Here is a 20,986-nt window from a genome sequence, read left to right as displayed (position 1 = left end):
AGACAGTTTCAAAGTTTCTTTGTGTACTTTATTTCATGTAACATATTTATAATTAATATCAGTCAAATAATCAGTGATGAGGTCCGTTACTCCACAGCTGTACTATACAGCTGTTTAGTTCCTGGATGCTGGTGGAGCAGTAATGGGGTTATTGCACTGAGAAACCTGAAGAAGCTGAACTTCTCATGGAGCTTCAGGCTGTGGATGTTTGCTGTTGAAATCCTGATGAGATTCCTGCAGTGAGGGACGGTGAGCTGGTGGTGTCCTGCATGTCATCCTGGCTATGTTTTTTCCGGTGCTGGTGCAGTGAGCTCAGGAAGGTGAATTTCTCTCCACAGATGGCGCACTGGTACGGCTTTTCCCCCGAGTGCATTCTCTGGTGCTGCTTCAGTGTGCAGGTCCGGGCGAAGCTCTTGTCACACTGCGTGCACTTGTAGGGTCGTTCTCCAGTGTGTGTCTTGCTGTGCTGGTGCAGCGTGAACTGCTTCCTGAAGCTCTTTCCACAGGCCGTGCACTGGTAGGGCCGCTCGCCCGTGTGGATGCGGCGGTGGCTGCGGAAGTGGCCGTGGCTGGAGAAGCTCTTCCCACAGTCAGAGCAGAGGTACGGGCGTTCACCGGTGTGCGTCCTCTCGTGACAGAGCAGGTGGCTGGCCTGTCTGAAGCTCTTCCCGCAGTGCGAGCACTGGTATGGCTTCAGGCCGGTGTGGACGCTCTCATGCGAGCGGAGACTGTCCAGGCGTGAGAAGGTCTTTCCGCAGGTTTGGCACTTGAAGGGCTTCTCGTTGGTGTGCGAGCGCTCATGAACCTTGACGCGTGGCGCGTGACTGAACGTGCGCTCGCAGTACGTGCAGCGGTACGGTTTCTCTCCTGTGTGAGTCCTTAGGTGAGCCTTGAGGTTCCCTTTTGTCCGGAAGGTCTTTCCGCACTCCCTGCAGCAGAACGGTCTCTCGTCGCTGTGCGTCAGCATGTGCGCTTTGAGTCCTGACGAGCCAGCCAGGTTTTGTCCGCATACCTCACACACAAAGCTGCTGACCCCTGTGTGTCGGCTGGTGTGCAGCTTCAGCTCGGCTGATGTCACGAACCGCTTCCCACACTCCCGACAGCAGTGCCTCATGTCCTTGTCATGTCTCTTTATGTGGTTCCGCAAGCTCAACGCTGTACCATAGATTTTGTGGCACTGCGAGCACTCGAATGCTCTCTCTTGAACCTGATTGCTCCTCCTGTTGTTTCTCTGATCGCTCCTCCTGTCCTCAGGCTCGGTCAGTGTCTCCTTCACATCTCCGTTCACTTCAGAAACTCCTTCCCTATGGCTGCAGTCATGCCTCACAGTGCTTCTCCTTCGGGGTTTGAGTTTGTTGACATGCAGTAGTTCTGTTCTGTTTTCTGGCCTTCTAGATGAAGGGGACCAGGTTCCATCATCGCTTTGAACTGAAAGAGGAGAAAGATCAGCAATTAGCTGAATTCATCACAAATAAAGTTACTCAAATAAATTCCTGGATGATTGCTAACATGAGGATGATTAGTTCTTCACTAGGAAACAAATTACTGATGAATTCATGTGGAAGGTTCTGAAATCTGGCTACATTTAAACATAACTTCACCCTGCTCCAGAGATTTCATTCAAGACTTCAGAGAAGTTTTAGAGAAGTAGATGCCTGTTATTTGTTTGTTTGTGTATTTATGTAAAGGACACACTGGGGTGAGTTACGTCCTCACCGTTAGCAATCGGTTCTCCGTTCTCGTCACGCTCCTTTTCCTCGCTCATGTCGGATGTGGTCGGCTCCATGGTCTGACAGTCCACCACTTTCACTGAACACTTCATCAGCGGAGTCTGTGGCTCACACTGGACCTCACACTCCTCACGCTCAGCACACACACTCTGCACAGAGTCTCGAACCTCTGCAATGTTCAGACCAGCTTTACACACCGAGCACAAGGCTGCTGCTGCAGCTCGCTTCACCTCCTGAGAGGAAACACAAACCATGGTGAAAAGATGAGGAGTGAGGAGATCTGATGTCCTGATGGTCCTCACACACACACACACACACACACACACCTGGAGACTGTTTAATGCTTTCTGTCTTTGCAGCGTCTCCTCCAGCACAGACACCAGCTCTCTGAGCTCACACACTTCAGCATGAAGGTCTGAGATGTCTGTCATAGACAGATCGGTTCCCACAGACTTGGTGCAGGAAGATAAAGAATCACAGAGCAGATGGAGCTGCAGGACGGCTTCTCCTCCACCCACACACTCCTCCTCCATCATGTGCTCCACAGTTCTTCACTGATGGAGACACTGCAGAAGAACAATGCAGGACATTACAGCAGATAGAGCAGAGAGACAGACAGAAACACACAAAAACAAAAAAACAACACAAAACACAAACAAAATAAACAAACACAAAAACAAAACATAAAAACAAAAAAAAAACACAAAAACATAAAAACACAGAAACACAAAGAAAAAACAAACATAAAAAACCCCACAAACACACAAAAGAAGAAACACAAACAAAAAAAACATTAAAAAACACAAAGCCACCTGCTAACAGAGGGCTGTGACTCAGTCCTGAGACTCGTTATCCTCGTTATCCTCGTTATCTTTAAGTAACAGCTGAATTAAATCTAAAAAAAAAAACAAAAAAAATCCATTTTACTTTCTACTTTTCATTCTACTTTTTCCATTCTACTTTTCCTAATGAGGAAATCGAGTGGGGGGGCTAACGCGCTACGGAAAGTTAGCGAGTGCAATTAGAACAGTTCCTCTAGGCTGTAAAAATGGAGCTTTAATACACGTCATGTCTTTCAGGAGCCAGGTGTTCATGTTTATAAATGAACAGGAAATGGACATGTTGTTTAAAGTTGGGTATGAAGGCAAAACATACATGGTGTACGCTAGCACAGGAAATATGAAATGTTTTGAGTGTGGGGATGTTGGACATAAGAAGCTAGCGTGTCCACACAAAGCTCAGGCCTCTGAAGAGGCACCTAGTCAGGGCAATGAGAGGGCAACCAGGCATGGGAATAATGAGGAAGCTAGGCAGGGGATTGAGGGGAAGCTGGGCAGGGGATTGAGGGGGAAGCTGGGCAGGGGATTGAGGGGGAGGGGGGGAAGGGGAGGGAGGGGAAAGGAGGGCAGGGGATGGGGGGGGAAGCGGGGGGGGGGTTTGAGGGGGAAGCTGGGCGGGGGTGTGGGGGGGAAGCTGGGCAGGGGATTGAGGGGGAAGCTGGGCAGGGGATTGAGGGGGAAGCTGGGCAGGGGATTGAGGGGGAAGCTGGGCAGGGGATTGAGGGGGAAGCTGGGCAGGGGATTGAGGGGGAGGCTGAGCTGGGGATTGAGGGGGAAGGGGGGCGGGGGATGGAGGGGGAAGCTGGGCAGGGGATTGAGGAGGAAGCTGGGCAGGGGATTGAGGAGGAAGCTGGACAGGGGATTGAGGAGGAAGCTGGACAGGGGATTGAGGAGGAAGCTGGACAGGGGATTGAGGAGGAAGCTGGACAGGGGATTGAGGAGGAAGCTGGACAGGGGATTGAGGAGGAAGCTGGGCAGGGGATTGAAGGAGGACGCTGGGCAGGGGATTGAGGAGGACGCTGGGCAGGGGATTGAGGAGGACGCTGGGCAGGGGATTGAGGAGGACACTGGGCAGGGGATTGAGGAGGACGCTGGGCAGGGGATTGAGGAGGACGCTGGGCAGGGGATTGAGGAGGACGCTGGGCAGGGGATTGAGGAGGACGCTGGACAGGGGATTGAGGAGGACGCTGGGCAGGGGATTGAGGAGGACGCTGGGCAGGGGATTGAGGAGGACGCTGGGCAGGGGATTGAGGAGGACGCTGGGCAGGGGATTGAGGAGGACGCTGGGCAGGGGATTGAGGAGGAAGCTGGGCAGGGGATTGAGGAGGAAGCTAGGCAAGGGATTGAGGAGGAAACTGGACAAGAGATTTAGGAGGAAGCTGGGCAAGGGCTTGAGGGGGAAGTTGGACAGGGGATTGAGGGGAAGCTGGACAAGGTATGGTGGAGGAAGCTGGGCCAGGGGTTTAGGAGGAAGGTGGGCAGGGAATTGAGGGGAAGCTAGACAAGGGATTGAGGGGGAAGCTAGTCAGAATGGTGTAGTTAAACAGAGTACTGAGGAGGAAGGTAGACACACAGGTAATGCTACAAAAGAAATGGAAGTTGTGCAGACTGTGAACACAACGTGGAGTGGAGCTCAGGTTGCTGAGATTAAAGAGAAACTGAGTGATAACGGAGATGAGAACACTGTAAGCTCGAATACTGAAATGGTGGAACTAGAAGCAGATGTTATGAGTGAAGAAGATGAAGTTGGTGTTAGTGGTGGAATAACTGGTTGATGCAGAAATGAGGGATGAAGACACGCTGTCGGAGACTTCTGTTGTTGGGCCACAGGCATTAGAAGACTCTCTGAAGAAATTAATTAACTTCTCGACGCAACATTCGGCAAAGTGGTTGAGATAAGAGTTTTTTCCAGACACAGATAAATTTATAGCATCAGTAGTATTATTGGAAAAGACAGTGAGCTATGAAGCCCTAGACAAAAAGAAAAGGTTTAGACTGAAAAAGATGATAACGAAACTAAGGAAAAACAAAGTAACTGCTACAATAAAACAGTTCGATGGATAAGTCTCATCTGGTGTCTTTTTATCACTTTACTGTCTCAATGTTACTTTTTTTTATACAAGAAACACATACTGACACTGATAATGAAGTGGAATGGGGAATGAGGTGGAAAGAGAACATTATTATGAGTCATGGGAAGAGAAACAGGGCTGGGGTTGCAGTTTTATTTTCTGAACACAAGTAATATTTTAGAAGTAAATGAAATAGTGAAAGAAAGATTATTACTAATACAAATAGAATACAAAGGAACTGTATTTGTTTTTGTAAATGTGTATGCTCCTAACTGTGGCTCAGAGCGAATGATCTCAGAGCTTAAGAAGGTTGTGGATAAATATGATGACAGTGTGTGTGTTACTTGGGGGGGCGGGGTTGACTGGAACTGCACTATTGATTTTTTACTCTGGATAGAAACGGGGAAGAACCTCACAGCCAATCAGGTGCCCTTTTATCTAAAATTATCATAGAATCCCAAATGACAGACACGTGGAGAAATAGACATGAAGGGGTAAGACAGTATACTGGGCTTAAAATAAATGACAGCAGGGTTAGCGGAGCAAGATTAGACTGGTTTTATTTGAAAAAGACTTGGAATAATAAAATGATGGATGTCTTTAGGGCACCTAATGGCTTCTCTGATAATCACATGGTTTTATTAGACAATTTATTAGAGAAGAAAACTTTAAAAGAAAATTATTACAGGGTTTTTAATGTTAAATTATTGCAAGACTGTTCATTCTGTGAAATTTTTTAAAACTTTTTGGGAGAGCTGAAGAAGGGTTCTTTCAATAGTCTTAGCCAGTGGTGGGTAGAGCTGGGCAATATGTTCTATAAATTGAATCTCCGATTTTTTGAGACAAAATTTGATTTTAAAATGATTATTTTTCTTTTTTTTTTTTTAAAAAAAAGAATAAAACACTAAGAACTATAGGTTTTTTTTGAGCAAAAACAATAAAAGCAAACATATTTAACAAAATTATATTTAAAAGCGAACAAAGTGCTTATTTGTACTAAAAGTGCAAATATAATATATACATATTATATGTAATATAGCAGGTTATTTATATATATTTCGTATAATAATCAATAAAACAACATTAAAACCTTTTTTTGTGATTAATAAAGTTTAAACTTTCACCAGTCTGTTCTGTTCTAAAGTACTATGCCAAAATATGAGGGATTTGTAAAGTGCAAACTGCAGACTTAACTTAAATTACTTTTTATAAAATAAGTAGTTATCACCTGGAAAATAATCCCTGAAGAAAAACAATTTTGTAAACCAGTTCAACATTCAACTTACATGCTAAATAAAATCAAACAGGTGCCAGAGAGCATTTTACATGTTTTTAGCAAGGAACCTAAGCCTGTCCACTGCATCAGGCTTGAGACATGCCTTGTGGCATGTTACAATGCCCCCAACCACGCTAAAGACCTCTAAACATCTCTGATGGGGCACTTGTAGCAGGAATAGAATAGGCCAGATTACTAAGCCTTGGAAAATTTGCCTCATGTTGCTTCCACCACTGAAGTGGATCAGTGTCTTCGTCTGTATCTGGGGACACTAAGTAGGACGTCAGTTCAGTTTCAATTTTGTCTGCCTCCGACTGTGGGGAAGGTGCCACTTTCTTTGTGAAGAAGCTTAGAGTTTTTTTTCTTCTTCAGCTCAGGCTGAGCTGAATATAAGCTGTGCGGAACCTAGGGTCTATCAACGAGGCCATGTCCAACAGTTCATCAGTAACAGGATGACTGTTTGTCACTGAGGTACGTCAGTATGTTTTTTTTTGTGAGCTCAGTATCTCCCTCCTCTGGTTGAAGGAGACTGCTTCTGAACACATGGAGCACAGGTTTGATGCATGAAAGACTCACATAATCTTCTGCAGACAGTGCATCAGTAAAACCTTGCACTGGTTTTATGGCTTTGTTCACAAACTCTAAAACATCTATGTCTTGCCATGTGAGCACAAGATGTCTGTTTTTCTTATCTGACCCAAGACATGTGCAATGGCTTTCTCTTGTTCCAAGACACAGAAGAAACAACCTTTTTGCAAACCCCAACAGTGCGTTCAATGCGTGGATCCTTCACACCATTTTCTGCATGAATAAAGAATAAGAAATCAGGGCTTCACATGGACTATATTCACACTTTAGTATGTGTGCTATTATGTTTACATGAGAGGGATTAATGTAGATGTATTTGATTATGACAAAGAAAATATAATAATAATAATAATAATAATAATAATAATAATAATAATAATAATAATTATATAATATATATTGTCATGCAGACATGCCTGTCTTCCCCAAGTTTCCACGAAGCCAATGCATCTTTAGACCTTGGGCGATTATTTCCCCAGTGTGGTTACTGGGGAAATAAGCTGCCTGGAGGCAGAAACTTTGCAGAATCCAGTCGTCTGTTACACAATGTGCCGTAAAACTCAAATAGGGCTGCATGGTTTGACTGGACCAAAGGTCTGTCATGGTGGAGTAAAACGACACATTCTCCAGCTGCTTTTCAATCTTTTCACGTGTAACGTTATATAACTTAGGGAGGGCAACTTCTAAAAAATACTTTCAGCTTGGAAGCTCATATCGGGGTTCAATTATTTTGAGCATATGAATAAATCCAGGCTTTTCAATTGTGAATATGGGCACAATGTCTTTAGAGATGTAACGCGCCACAGCATCAGTAATATCTTTCCATCGAGGCCCCTGCTTATCATATGGGATACAGTGGGAAAATGCTATTTTTTCCTGCTTTTTAGCCGGTGTTTTGGGGCTGCCACTGTCTTGTTTAGCTCGCAGCGCCACACACACCTCCCGTTCAACAACATGGTTCTGTTTGAGGTTCTAGAATAAATTAGTTGTGCTGCTTCCTTTAGTTGCCACAAACTTCAGACAAATGTTACAGCGGGCTTTGGCTTGTTCAACATCTGAAGTTGCAAACCTGAACCATTTCCATACGACTGAAGAAACCGCGCCTCTTTTGGAAACAAGCTGTTTGGCAAAACATCATCGACATAAACCATAAATTCCAATTAATCGATAATAACGATTAATCACGCTGCTCTAGAGGTGGGATGTGGGGAAGGTGAACATAAAAATGCTGTGTCAAAACTATACCTCTTACTCAGCAAGCATGCTGAAATATACAGTGAAGGATCTACAAAGGGACCTCGGACGGAAAACGGATTGTAGACAGTAATGACGCTGTGCAGGGAGCGGGACTAAACAAAAAAAAGACAAGAACTCCGCTCCCTATTACAGGAGCAAGAAAAGGAGCACTGATCAGAGCAAGATACTGCTCCATTAAAGACATGGATGCTCCTTCTTTTTTTACTTAGAGAAAAAAAGTCATTTAACAGAAGACGATGTGCCACCTTCTTCGTCCAGAGGCTGACAAGTGACTTTCATAAATAGTTATACAGTGCTGAAATCTGTTCTTAATGGAGCTAAAGGAGTTGAGCTAATCTAAGCTAACTCCTTACTACAGATCCACGTTACACACATGGAGAACAGTGATAAGAACAGAAAGAGACATGGACAATTTAGAAAAAAAATTTTTTTTGCGGAAAAACCACTTCTCTTCAATCCATTTATACAATCCAGACTGCTGTCCTCTACAACATACTACCAAGCAGCTACAGAATATACATCAGACCATTCATCGGACAGAGACACGGGACTACGCAAGACAGGAGGAATGACATGGAATTTCCAGGACTGCGAACTCTCCCAGCGGTAAGAACAGAGGAAGAAGATTCAGTCACAGACTCATCTTGCCAGAGACTAAAAGGTCTTTTTAAGCTACTCAAAAGCTGGTTTAAAAAATTTGATGAAGAGTTCTCTAAGAAAGTTTTTATTGGAGGAGTGAAATATCGTTTCTCAAAAAGGAAAAAAACTATGCTTATTAAACTTGGATTGGAACGGTTAAACTGGCGGTGTGGATAACTCGAAAAAACAAAGGGTTACAAACAGGTACTGTAGATCCAGAGGTACTGTGTAAGCGGCTAGTAGCCACAAGGCTGAAGGTGGAATTTGCCTACTACAAGCTGACCAACAATGTCATGGGTTTTTATGAAGCATGGTGTGTTCATGATGTGTTCAGGTTTTATGTGCAGTTCACAAAAACCAACTCATTTTTAAACTCTGATAGTCACTTCTTTACTTTTTAACGGTTGTCCAAGAGTAATGTATTTTAAACTAGTACAATACCTGCGCTTTTTTTTAATTCCTATGTGAAACAATACTGCTTTTTTGTTTTGAGCAAATTTTTTGATTTGTCGCTGTATGATATAAAGTTTTGACTTTTAATCCTGTGACCAGGGGACTGCTGTGGACAGAACCACTTGGAGACTATCACACCGTCTCTGAACTGCTGATGTAGTGGTCAGCTTTCAGCAGGAAGTAAATAGTGTTAAGTCTATAATGACCTCAGAAACTACACTGACCTGTCAGATCCTCAGGAGCTCTTGGTTGCTGTTGTAGAAAGTACATTATTTATTTATTTACTGTCTCGTGCCACCCAGATGTAAACGCAAATCATCTAAATAAATAAATAAATAAATAAATAAATAAATAAATAAATAAAACTACACGTAACAGAAACCTCAGCGTTTCACCAACTCCAGATCAGCAGCGTCTTTACTGCAGCTTCATTTGTAAACTTAATTTTATATATATATATTATAAAGACAATTCCAACCGCTGTGAAATGTTCCTGAATTAAACAGCTAGTGTATCTGTGTATAAGAGATGAGTAACTCCAGCCCGTTAAAGCCTTCAGAACACGGTTTGAAAAACACTTTTAATAATGATTTTAGATTTTACCTGAAATGTATAAAGTGAAGTTTATTCTCAATTCAGTCTCATCAATACAGCGTGCTGCTGCTCCTGCTGCTTCTTCTGCTGTGACTCTGCCGCTGTGGAGGAAACCAGCGCATCATCAGCGCTCCCCCTGCTGGTAGGAAATGAGAACTGCGCTCTACAATACTCTACCGGATTAGTTAAGCATTGTTTGGACTATTATTTTAATAGTCTTAATAATTAGTTTTTTAGGCATAAGATATTTTCCCAGGTTATCCTACTCCTATAAATTGAATGTGATATGTTTTCGTCCTCCTTTACTCCTTCTCCTAGCAGTAGGTTACATGGTGTTTAGGTGTAATTCTGTAACTGTGACTTGTGGCTGGTCAGTGAGTTAATTAACTGTAATGTTAACGAGCTTAATCTCATTGGTTACTGTTAGATACTAAATATATAAGTAATGATGTAAGTATAATTATTTTATATTGTACATATATATTGCATATAAATATTGTAAATATATATAATATATTATATTTTAAAATCAGTGAATGAGATAAGTGTGTACTGGACCATGAGTGTATTATTATTTAAAATTAAAATTAGTATTAATATATCAAACTCCGTCCAGGGTGTATCCTGCCTTGATGCCCGATGATGCCTGAGATAGCCACAGGCTCCCAGTGACCCGAGGATAGATCGGATAAACGGTACAGACAATGAAATTAAATGAAAAATTAATATATCAAATTAAAGTCTGTTTTAGTTTAATTTAGATTGATGAAGTGATAGAGTGAAAAGACAGACATGTGTTTAATTCAATTCAATTTAATATTTATGGCATGCAGAATAGTTAAAAAACAAAACAAAAAAAGATCAGGGCAAATATAAAATAAAATAAAATAATGAAATAAATAAATAGATACAGCAATAACATAAAATAACATAAAATACAGTAATTAATTAAATAAATAAATACAGCAATAAATAAATAAAATTAAATAAGAAAATTAAATAAATAGTACAGAAATAAATAAAGTAAAAAATAAAATAAAAATAAATACAGCAATAAATAAGTAAAATAAAATAAAAATATATAAAATAAAATAAAATATAGAAAGACAAATAGATATTTATATGTATATAATAAATAAATATAAGGTTTATATGATGAGAAATTGGCCGTATTTTGATGTTTTTTTAGTGAATCGTGAACCCTGTTAAAATTCTCCGAAACTTTTGTGTTGACAAACCTGGTAGGACTGTTTTTTTTTTGGTACTTCCGCTTCCGGTATAATCGGGAAAAAAACAAGCGGGCGACAGCGTTGTGCGCGTGCACGTGTCTGCGGTATGAAGCGCTTTAAACTGTTTAATTGTTGTTTTAATGACGTCACGCGATGTGTTTTTACTGATATAAAGATAAACAGTGTGACTGCAGTTCAGATTTAGTGAAAACGAGTGAATTAGATTAACTTTAACTCCGTAATAATTATTTAATTAATAATTACTTAATTTTTAATCATGTATTAAAGCGTTATTTGTTTAGTTTACAATCATAAACAGGATGTGATCAAAGAGAGAAACACCGGAAGTAGATGATGTGTGATGTTTTTGTGTTTGACGGTTCAGCGGTTGCTCTCTGGTCTCTGATTGGTCAGGAGTTTGGTGAGGGGTGTGTCCATGACCTGTTGGTTCTCCCCTGTGATGTTGTTGTTGTTGTTGTTGTTGTTGTTGACGACGTTGATGATGATGATGATGTTGTTCTTTGTGCAGAATGATGGAGCGTGTGCAGTGGAGTGAGGGTCTCAGACAGGTTCCAAGAGGAATGGTGACCTCTGTGCGGTCAGTCGCTCTGAACACTGATCTCTCCGTGGAGGACATCGAGCTTCTCCTCACTCACATCACTGCACTCAGGAAGGAGGTGGCAGAGCTGCTCCACAAATTATTACCACACCACCCACAAGCTGCTCTACAGCACCAGGTGAGGGGGAGGGGGTGGAGCTTCATTTACATCTCTGGTATTTGGCAGACACTCTTATCCAGAGCCACTTACATTTTATCTCATTTTATACAACTGAGCAGTTGAGGGTTAAGGGCCTCGCTCAAGGGCCCAGCAATCGTAGCTACAATTGACACGTAGAGGTCGTAGCTACAATTGACACGTAGAGGTCGTAGCTACAATTGACACCACGTGATGTCGAGTCGGCCGACCGTCCCAGATATTTAACATGCCAGATATCTGGATTTTGTCTGTGACGCATCAGTGAGCCTCTTTGATGCGTCGTTGAGTAGATCACACATAAAGATTGCAGAGCGCTGATCACCTGCTGATTTTCCCACGATCACAGACTGATCTGTCGGCGAGCTCGTTAATTTACAAATCGGGCTTAAATCAGGCTTAAAATCCTGTAGTGTGAACTAGGCTTAAGGGGTGCAGATTTATCTCCAGATGATGGGAGTAGGGGTGGAGCTTTATCTCCAGGTGAGGGGTGGAGCTTTATCTCCAGGTGAGGGGTGGAGTAAAGAATTAACAGCAGAACAAACCTGAGTATAAAAATGATTAATTTTCAGCCTAGACTTAAACACTGAAGTCTGAGTCCTGAACTGGAGGTCTGTTCCATAACTGTGGGGCTCTGTGGATCATAAAAACCCCAACGATCTCTCAGGTACTGAGGTGATGGTCAATAATAGTGTGGCTAAGATAGAAGAAAGTTTACTTCTATCTGCATGTGGTCCTACTGCAAGCACTTCTGTCAGTCAGAGTTAAGCAGGAGGACATTGGTGACTGTCCAATGTCTAATGTCCTTTACACATTCTTCTATCTTAATAAGCTGGTGTCTCTCATCTGACTTTGCTGAGACATATAGCTGTGTGTCATCTGCATAACAGTGGAAGCTAATACCATGTTTCCTGAGGGGTAGCATATATAGGGAGAAAAGCAGTGGGCCTAAAACAGAACCTTGTGGAACACCGAACATACCCTTGGTATGCATGGAGAAGTCACCATCTAGATCTACAAACTGATAACGGTCAGTCAGATAAGACCTGAGCCAGGAGAGGGCTGTTCCTTTAACATCAACAACATGTTCTAGCCTATCAAGTAGAACAGTGTGGTCAATGGTGTCAAAAGCTGCACTAAGATCCAGTAACACCAGTAAGGAGACACAACCCTGATCAGAGGTCAGTAACAGGTCATTGACCACTTTAACCAGTGCTGTCTCTATGCTATGGTGAGGTCTAAATCCTGACTTTTTCAGATGATGAGAGGAGCAGAGTGAAGAACCAGATCTCATTTCCCTCTCTTTTGTATCTTCAGGCTGTGTTGTGTCCTGGCCTGAAGACTGAAGTGAAGTCAGAGCCCGACTCGGTGAAACTGGAGTTCTCTTCATCTCCTGAGTGTAAACCTAAACCATGTCACACAAACACACACCATGCAGACCTTCACACACACACACGGCTGGAGGACCTTCACACACACACACGGCTGGAGGACCTTCACACACACACACGGCTGGAGGACCTTCACACACACACACGGCTGGAGGACCTTCACACACACACACGGCTGGAGGACCTTCACACACACACACGGCTGGAGGACCTTCACACACACACACGGCTGGAGGACCTTCACACACACACACGGCTGGAGGACCTTCACACTCTTTTAAAAAATGAACCTGAGCCAGTGGAAATCTCTCACACTCCACACAGTTCAGTGCAGCTGGTGGACTGCAGGAGCTCAGGCATCTCTGAAGAACCCTGTCTGAAGAAGGAAGAACATGAAGATGATTGGTGCCGAATGATGGAGCATGTGCAGTGGAGTGAGGGTCTCAGAAAGGTTCCAGGAGGAATGGTGACCACTGTGCGGTCAGTCGCTCTGAACACTGACCTCTCCATGGAGGACATCGAGCTTCTCCTCACTCGCATCACTGCACTCAGGAAGGAGGTGGCAGAGCTGCTCCACAAATTATTACCACACCACCCACAAGCTGCTCTACAGCACCAGGTGAGGGGGAGGGGGTGGAGCTTCATTTACATCTCTGGTATTTGGCAGACACTCTTATCCAGAGCCACATACATTTTATCTCATTTTATACAACTGAGCAGTTGAGGGTTAAGGGCCTCGCTCAAGGGCCCAGCAATAGCAGCTTGGTGGACCTGGGATTCAAACTGGAAACCTTCTAATCAGTAGGCCAACACCATCACTAAACTACCCCATCCCCCGCTTCATCTCCAGGTGATGGGAGTGGGGGGTGGAGCTTTATCTCCAGGTGATGGGAGTAGAGGGGTGGAGCTTTATTTGCAGGTAAAGGCCTGGTCACACTACAAGACTTTAACCTTCGGCAGATTGCTTTGCTGTTCAGGCTACATGACTTCACTGTATGTCTTTTTGTCCTTGTGGTGTTCACACTACACGACACTTCGTAAATGATTCACAAGAGGGCGTTGCACCACACTCAACGCCTCAAGGCCATCCCCAAACCACGTTTTGTCACGAAAACACACGCAACAGGTGGATCCGGAAATGACGCGAGACTTTCGGTAGAGGTTTGTTTTGAAAATGGACGTCGACAGGAGTCTCGCTCTAAATAAATGTTAATTTATTAAAATAAATGTTGTGTCCACACTATTTTTGAAGCCATGTTGCTGCTGCTGCTTTTCTTCCGGTGACCTCAACTCTGTTGACTTGCTCTCTCATTGGCTGGAGGTCGTAGCTACAATTGACACCACGTGATGTCGAGTCGGCCGACCGTCCCAGATATTTAACATGCCAGATATCTGGATTTTGTCTGTGACGCATCAGTGAGCCTCTTTGATGCGTCGTTGAGTAGATCACACATAAAGATTGCAGAGCGCTGATCACCTGCTGATTTTCCCACGATCACAGACTGATCTGTCGGCGAGCTCGTTAATTTACAAATCGGGCTTAAATCAGGCTTAAAATCCTGTAGTGTGAACTAGGCTTAAGGGGTGCAGATTTATCTCCAGATGATGGGAGTAGGGGTGGAGCTTTATCTCCAGGTGAGGGGTGGAGCTTTATCTCCAGGTGAGGGGTGGAGTAAAGAATTAACAGCAGAACAAACCTGAGTATAAAAATGATTAATTTTCAGCCTAGACTTAAACACTGAAGTCTGAGTCCTGAACTGGAGGTCTGTTCCATAACTGTGGGGCTCTGTGGATCATAAAAACCCCAACGATCTCTCAGGTACTGAGGTGATGGTCAATAATAGTGTGGCTAAGATAGAAGAAAGTTTACTTCTATCTGCATGTGGTCCTACTGCAAGCACTTCTGTCAGTCAGAGTTAAGCAGGAGGACATTGGTGACCGTCCAATGTCTAATGTCCTTTACACATTCTTCTATCTTAATAAGCTGGTGTCTCTCATCTGACTTTGCTGAGACATATAGCTGTGTGTCATCTGCATAACAGTGGAAGCTAATACCATGTTTCCTGAGGGGTAGCATATATAGGGAGAAAAGCAGTGGGCCTAAAACAGAACCTTGTGGAACACCGAACATACCCTTGGTATGCATGGAGAAGTCACCATCTAGATCTACAAACTGATAACGGTCAGTCAGATAAGACCTGAGCCAGGAGAGGGCTGTTCCTTTAACAACAACAACAAGTTCTAGTCTATCAAGTAGAACAGTGTGGTCAATGGTGTCAAAAGCTGCACTAAGATCCAGTAACACCAGTAAGGAGACACAACCCTGATCAGAGGTCAGTAACAGGTCATTGACCACTTTAACCAGTGCTGTCTCTGTGCTATGGTGAGGTCTAAATCCTGACTTTTTCAGATGATGAGAGGAGCAGAGTGAAGAACCAGATCTCATTTCCCTCTCTTTTGTATCTTCAGGCTGTGTTGTGTCCTGGCCTGAAGACTGAAGTGAAGTCAGAGCCCGACTCGGTGAAACTGGAGTTCTCTTCATCTCCTGAGTGTAAACCTAAACCATGTCACACAAACACACACCATGCAGACCTTCACACACACACACGGCTGGAGGACCTTCACACACACACACGGCTGGAGGAACTTCACACACACACACGGCTGGAGGACCTTCACACACACACACGGCTGGAGGACCTTCACACACACACACGGCTGGAGGACCTTCACACTCTTTTAAAAAATGAACCTGAGCCAGTGGAAATCTCTCACACTCCACACAGTTCACTGCAGCTGGTTTACTGCAGGAGCTCAGGCATCTCTGAAGAACCCTGTCTGAAGAAGGAAGAACATGAAGATGATTGGTGCAAAATGATGGAGCATGTGCAGTGGAGTGAGGGTCTCAGACAGGTTCCAGGAGAAATGGTGACCACTGTGCGGTCAGTTGCTCTGAACACTGACCTCTCCATGGAGGACATCGAGCTTCTCCTCACTCGCATCACTGCACTCAGGAAGGAGGTGGCAGAGCTGCTCCACAAATTATTACCACACCACCCACAAGCTGCTCTACAGCACCAGGTGAGGGGGAGGGGAGGGGTGGAGCTTTATCTCCAGGTGAAGATGTGGAGCTTTATCTCCAGTTGAAGGTTAAGGGTGGAGCTTTATCTCCAGGTAAGGGTGAGTTTTTGTTTTTTTAGAAAATAAATGTTTGTTTTTTTGTGTCTTCAGGCAGTGTGGAGTCCTGACCTGAAGACTGACGTGAAGTCAGAGCCTGACTCTCCTGAGTTCTCTTCATCTCCTGAGTGTAAACCTGAACCACGTCACACACACACACACCACGCAGACCTGCACACACACACACGGCTGGAGGACCTTCACACTCTTTTAAAAAATGAACCTGAGCCAGTGGAAATCTCACACACACCACACACTACACACACACACACTGGTCAACACAGACCACATGTTCGTGTTAAGGTGTGTTCAGTGCAGCTGGTGGACTGCAGGAGCTCAGACATCTCACACACCTCTGAGGAACCCTGTCTGAAGAAGGAAGAACATGAAGATGATCCAGATGATGATTGTAGCAGTTATGGTAAGTTCTCATCACGATGACTGTGACGGTTCTATCACAGAAAATCAACTGTCTGATTAACTGCAGTCTTTCTTTTCTTGATTTCTTCATGAAGCTCCACTTGATTCCAGAAAAACGTCTAAGATGGCAGGAGCGAGAGCAGAAGAACGTGCTGAGGAATTCTCAGAGAGGCCTTTCTGCTGCTCCGTCTGCGACAAGAGCTTCACTATAAAATTCAATCTCCTGAAACACATGAAGCTCCACGCTGGAGAGAAACCATACCTCTGCATTCACTGTGGGAAAACCTTCACCCAGTTATTCAACCTGACATCTCACTTGAGGATCCACACCGGAGAAAAGCCCTTCCTGTGCGGTCAGTGTGGAAAAAGCTTCTCTCAAGCGTCCAAGCTGAAAACTCACCTGAGGATCCACACGGGAGAGAAGCCCTACGCCTGTGGGACCTGCCAGAAACGCTTCTCTGATTCCTCCACGCTTAATAAACACCAGAGAACACACACCGGGGAGAAACCCTACCGCTGCTCCACCTGTGGGAAGAGTTTCGGACAGTCGGCTCACCTCATGAAGCATCAGCGCTCACATAATCGCAAATCCTCCAAAGGTTCTTCAGATCCGGATTTTAGAGCTTAATACCTCTTCATGTGGATCTTCAGCAGCACTTTATTTCAGTTTGAACTTCAGGTTCTGAACAGGTTCTACCACATTACCCACAATGCTATGCTGATCCAGTGACCTTAACGTCATCTCTATCTCCAGAGTGTGATGCAGTGTCGCTTTAATCTATCCAGCTCTCAGCTCCTCCTCACACACCTTCCTTCAGCACAGGATGAGGTCTGGTGTTCAGGTCTTCTTCTCTCTGTGGATGTGATACCTCACACTTCAGCTTCATCTCCTTGCTGTGTCTGATATCAGCTGCTGCTCCACTAACATTAGTAGAGACTTGTGTTAGTCAGGAGAGCTGCTGAGGCACTGAGAGAGGAAACCTGAGGAGTTAAACCTGGTGAAGAACAGCAGACCTGAACACGGTGCTGCATCATTACCTGCCTCACTGATACAACTGATAGAACACACACAAACACACACACACACCTCCAAGAGTCCTACAGGAGAATAATGATGTCACGAACACGTGTGTGTGTGTGGGGGGGTATCAGTGAAGGTGTAGAGCTGGTGTGTGTTATTAAACAGAACTGATATGATTTTATTGATCTCTGATCATCGGCTGTGTTCAACTCTTCACCTGAGAGAGAGACAGGCAGTGCGAGAGAGACAGACAGTGAGAGAGACAGACAGTGAGAGAGAGACAGACAGTGAGAGAGAGACAGGCAGTGCGAGAGAGACAGACAGTGAGAGAGAGACAGACAGTGAGAGAGAGACAGACAGTGAGAGAGAGACAGGCAGTGCGAGAGAGACAGACAGTGAGAGAGAGACAGGCAGTGCGAGAGAGACAGACAGTGAGAGAGAGACAGACAGTGAGAGAGAGACAGACAGTGAGAGAGAGACAGGCAGTGCGAGAGAGACAGACAGTGAGAGAGAGACAGACAGTGAGAGAGAGACAGGCAGTGCGAGAGAGACAGACAGGACTTTCAGTTTTAAAATCTATGCAAATGTTTTTATACAATAAACCAATAAATCTAATCAATTATCCTGACTGGTTCTTCTGAGTGTCTGGTGTGTGTGTGTGTGTGTGTTTACAGGGCACAGGTATTTGTGCATGGATACTACACAAGAAAAATGAGCCTTATATAAAGACAGGGTCTGTAGAAAATATGACAGTCGGACTTGGTCACTCCTACAGAATAACTAATGTGTGCTGGACACTCCTGTGTCCTGGGAATCAGTTTTAATCAGTTTGTACAAAAATGATAAGATGAGAGGAAACAGTACAAACAGAGGAAGCTCAGGATGACTCGGATATTAAAAGCCTTTTCTAAAAGATGAGGTTTAAGTTTTAGTTTAAACAGAGATTCTGTAGGGATTATCCTCAGAGGTAAAGGAAGGCTGCTCCACAGTTTGGGGCTAACTATGGCAAATGCCCGGTCTCCCTTTCTGTAGAGTTTGTAATGGAACAGTCTACCTCTTTTAACAACCGTCTGTTTTTAGTAAATTGTAGGCGCGTGGTGTCAAGGGCAAAAAAAAAAAAATAATAATGTAAATAATGTATTTAATGTAAACTGCTACACCATGTGCAGCCAGCAGAGGGCAGGAGCACACAATGTGAGCAACCAAACAGGAGAACTCATTAATCCTATTAGACTACTTCAGCAGGCTGATGAAGCTGGATTACCGGCAGCTGTCAGGTAGGAGACTTCAGGCCAGACTTTTGCTGTGTTTATAGTGGTTTGGTCAGGGCTGTAGGGCTTTGACTGAGTGGAGAGTAACTTTACATCCACACTCATCTGTCCTGTAAAGGCTGACCGGTTCATTAATACAGCTGTTAATTCTGTTCATTTCACACAAACATCTTTTCACACTCAGTTTAATGTCCTGCTGCATGACCCAGTCTCAGCCCAGTTTAAGCGGCTGGCCTCAAGTTGGTCTTGGAAATGTTCTGGTATAAAGTGGAAATCAGCTTGTGTTCATTTGCAGGTAATTTGAATACTGTGTTGAAGGGAACACATCCTCCTCTGTCACATGCTACACTTCCTGTAAGCTACATGAACCTGCAGCATGACAACACCACCAGCCAACCTGCTCCTTCTGTACATGAGTTCCTGAAAGACATCAAGGTCAGTCTTCTACCACGGCCAGAGTTCAGTCCTATTGAGAACACATGGGATCTGCTGGCTGACAGGGAGAGTGCTGTGGGTCATCTGCCGTGGTGGAAGAAGCAGGAACTGTCTAATCTGATGCAGTCCACAGGAGGAGAAGCGCTGCAGCAGTTTAACTCACATGCTCTTTTATTACTTGTATAACTGACTAATTCTGAAGGATCGACAAGGGAGTGTGTGTGTGTGTGTGTCTGCGTGTGTGTGAGTGTGTGTCTGCGTGTGTGTGTGTGTGTGTCTGTGTCTGTGAGTGTGTGTGTGTGTATGTGTGTGTTAGTCAGGTGCGACAGTTCTGCTCCGTAAACACACACAGGTGAGGCACTTGAGCATGTTCATGCTGAACTTCATGACTCCTCCCAGGTTGAAGAGCAGGTGATGAAGCGAGCGTACAGAAAGATCTCCACTCTCATCGGCCATCTTCAGGGCCACCAGCGGTGTGTACAGAGGGTTAGTGAGGCTGCGGAAGCGAGGACGTTGTGTCTCCATCACCTGTTTAGTGCTCTACACACACACACACACACACAGAAGTTAGTGAAGAGGAGGTAAAGTCATCAAAAGAATCCTGCATCACCCCCTGACCCTGTAAGTTGCCTCCAACACAGAAAGCTCCTGACTTGTGCTGTTAGAAGAACATGGAGAAGATCCTGAAGACCAGATGATGAGGAGTCTCCAGTGTCAGAGCGATGTTCCAGTCATAGGTTAAACTGGAGCGTTAAATTTCCAGGAGTTTACACTTTACAGATTCTTACTAACTTTGACAAGCCAAGCTACAGATGATGCAGAAGCTCAGAACATCAGAGAGAACTTCAGTAGTGACCCACGTTAGAGCACCATGTCTACAACAGAAGGATAAAGACTTCCATCCTGCCCCACTATAAGGTCTCAGTTTACCCCAGAGTCAACAGGTTAGAGGACAGGGCAGGTAATGAGGACAGAGATGGTGATGTTACCATGGCGATCTGCTGAGGTGTTTGGCCCAGCGTTTGGAAGACGTCCACTGAAGCAGGAAGATAAACGTTCTTGAAGTAGTGAAGCGTCTCAGCGTCACATTCCGGGTAATCTTTCTGAGAGACCTGCTCAATCATTTTCACCTCAAAATCAGTGTGGACCGGACCGGGCTCGATCATCGACACCCTGGGGGAGAGAGAGAGAGAGAGAGAGAGAGAGAGAGAGAGAGAGAGAGAGAGAGAGAGAGAGAGAGAGAGAGAGAGAGAGAGAGAGAGACTGATTTTATTCCAGAGAATGTAATTTCCTTATCATGAAGCTGCTGGGGTTTGCAATCATATCCACCACTAAACACCACCACTCAACACCACCACCACTAAACACCACCACCACTCAACACCACCACCACTAAACACCACCACCACTAAACACCACCACCACTCAACACCACCACCACTAAACACCACCACTCAACACCACCACCACTAAACACCACCACTTAACACCACCACCACTAAACACCACCACCACTCAACACCACCACCAGTAAACACCACCACTCAACACCACCACCAGTAAACACCACCACCACTAAACACCACCACTCAACACCACCACCACTAAACACCACCACTCAACACCACCACCACTAAACACCACCACCACTAAACACCACCACTTAAAAGCCACCTCCAATAAACACCAACACTCAACACCACCACCACTAAACACCACCACTTAACACCACCGCCACTCAACACCACCACCACTTAACACCACTACTCAACACCACCACCACTTAACACCACAACCACTAAACACCACCACTAAACACAACCACCACTAAACACAACC

General features: G+C 44.4%; 3 protein-coding genes across 4 annotated transcripts in view; 1 reads left to right on the top strand and 2 right to left on the bottom strand.

Annotated features, from left to right (window-relative positions):
- Positions 1-8: 8 nt before the first annotated feature.
- LOC131347139 (zinc finger protein 883-like) lies at positions 9-9,575 on the bottom strand. Of its 2 annotated transcripts, XM_058381057.1 has the most exons (5): positions 9,458-9,542; positions 2,543-2,625; positions 2,057-2,296; positions 1,717-1,963; positions 9-1,428 (listed from the first exon to the last, which is right to left on the bottom strand). In XM_058381057.1, the coding sequence occupies exons 3-5, from the start codon at positions 2,264-2,266 to the stop codon at positions 194-196; spliced, it is 1,692 nt and encodes a 563-aa protein (XP_058237040.1). In that variant the 5' UTR covers positions 2,267-2,296; positions 2,543-2,625; positions 9,458-9,542; the 3' UTR covers positions 9-193. The 2 variants fall into 2 exon arrangements, with proteins under 2 accessions (XP_058237040.1, XP_058237042.1); XM_058381059.1 differs by lacking the exon at positions 2,543-2,625 and having other exon boundaries at positions 10-1,428; positions 9,458-9,575.
- Positions 9,576-10,729: 1,154 nt separating this feature from the next.
- Positions 10,730-18,048, top strand: LOC131347130 (zinc finger protein 397-like). The gene is made up of 6 exons (XM_058381041.1): positions 10,730-10,781; positions 11,207-11,414; positions 12,750-13,442; positions 15,293-15,904; positions 16,055-16,421; positions 16,516-18,048. The coding sequence occupies exons 2-6, from the start codon at positions 11,208-11,210 to the stop codon at positions 17,046-17,048; spliced, it is 2,412 nt and encodes an 803-aa protein (XP_058237024.1). The 5' UTR covers positions 10,730-10,781; position 11,207; the 3' UTR covers positions 17,049-18,048.
- Positions 18,049-18,540: 492 nt separating this feature from the next.
- rdh8b (retinol dehydrogenase 8b) overlaps positions 18,541-20,986 on the bottom strand; it is a 6,356-nt gene continuing 3,910 nt past the window's right edge. The window contains exons 5-6 of the mRNA XM_058381085.1: positions 20,137-20,320; positions 18,541-19,687 (exon numbers count right to left, since the gene is read on the bottom strand). Of these exons, the coding sequence (XP_058237068.1) occupies positions 19,460-19,687; positions 20,137-20,320 (412 nt within the window). The 3' untranslated portion in view covers positions 18,541-19,459. The remainder of the gene's footprint in view (positions 19,688-20,136; positions 20,321-20,986) is intronic.

This window comes from Hemibagrus wyckioides, linkage group LG26 (genome assembly GCF_019097595.1).
Source record: "Hemibagrus wyckioides isolate EC202008001 linkage group LG26, SWU_Hwy_1.0, whole genome shotgun sequence".
Classification (NCBI taxonomy): domain Eukaryota; kingdom Metazoa; phylum Chordata; class Actinopteri; order Siluriformes; family Bagridae; genus Hemibagrus; species Hemibagrus wyckioides.
Note: the sequence above shows the minus strand (reverse complement) of the source record. Positions and strands in the feature narration are given on the sequence as shown.

What these genes read in the sequence shown, in the direction of transcription:
- LOC131347139 (XM_058381059.1), bottom strand. Translation starts at nt 2,266, where the DNA reads ATGATGGAGGAGGAGTGTGTGGGTGGAGGAGAAGCCGTCCTGCAGCTC. An exon ending in AAGCATTAAACAGTCTCCAG is followed by an intron (nt 1,964 to 2,056) that starts GTGTGTGTGTGT and finishes GTTTCCTCTCAG; the next exon opens with GAGGTGAAGCGAGCTGCAGC. An exon ending in CGGAGAACCGATTGCTAACG is followed by an intron (nt 1,429 to 1,716) that starts GTGAGGACGTAA and finishes CTCCTCTTTCAG; the next exon opens with TTCAAAGCGATGATGGAACC.
- LOC131347130 (XM_058381041.1), top strand. Translation starts at nt 11,208, where the DNA reads ATGATGGAGCGTGTGCAGTGGAGTGAGGGTCTCAGACAGGTTCCAAGA. An exon ending in AAGCTGCTCTACAGCACCAG is followed by an intron (nt 13,443 to 15,292) that starts GTGAGGGGGAGG and finishes TTGTATCTTCAG; the next exon opens with GCTGTGTTGTGTCCTGGCCT. An exon ending in TGATGATTGTAGCAGTTATG is followed by an intron (nt 16,422 to 16,515) that starts GTAAGTTCTCAT and finishes TTCTTCATGAAG; the next exon opens with CTCCACTTGATTCCAGAAAA.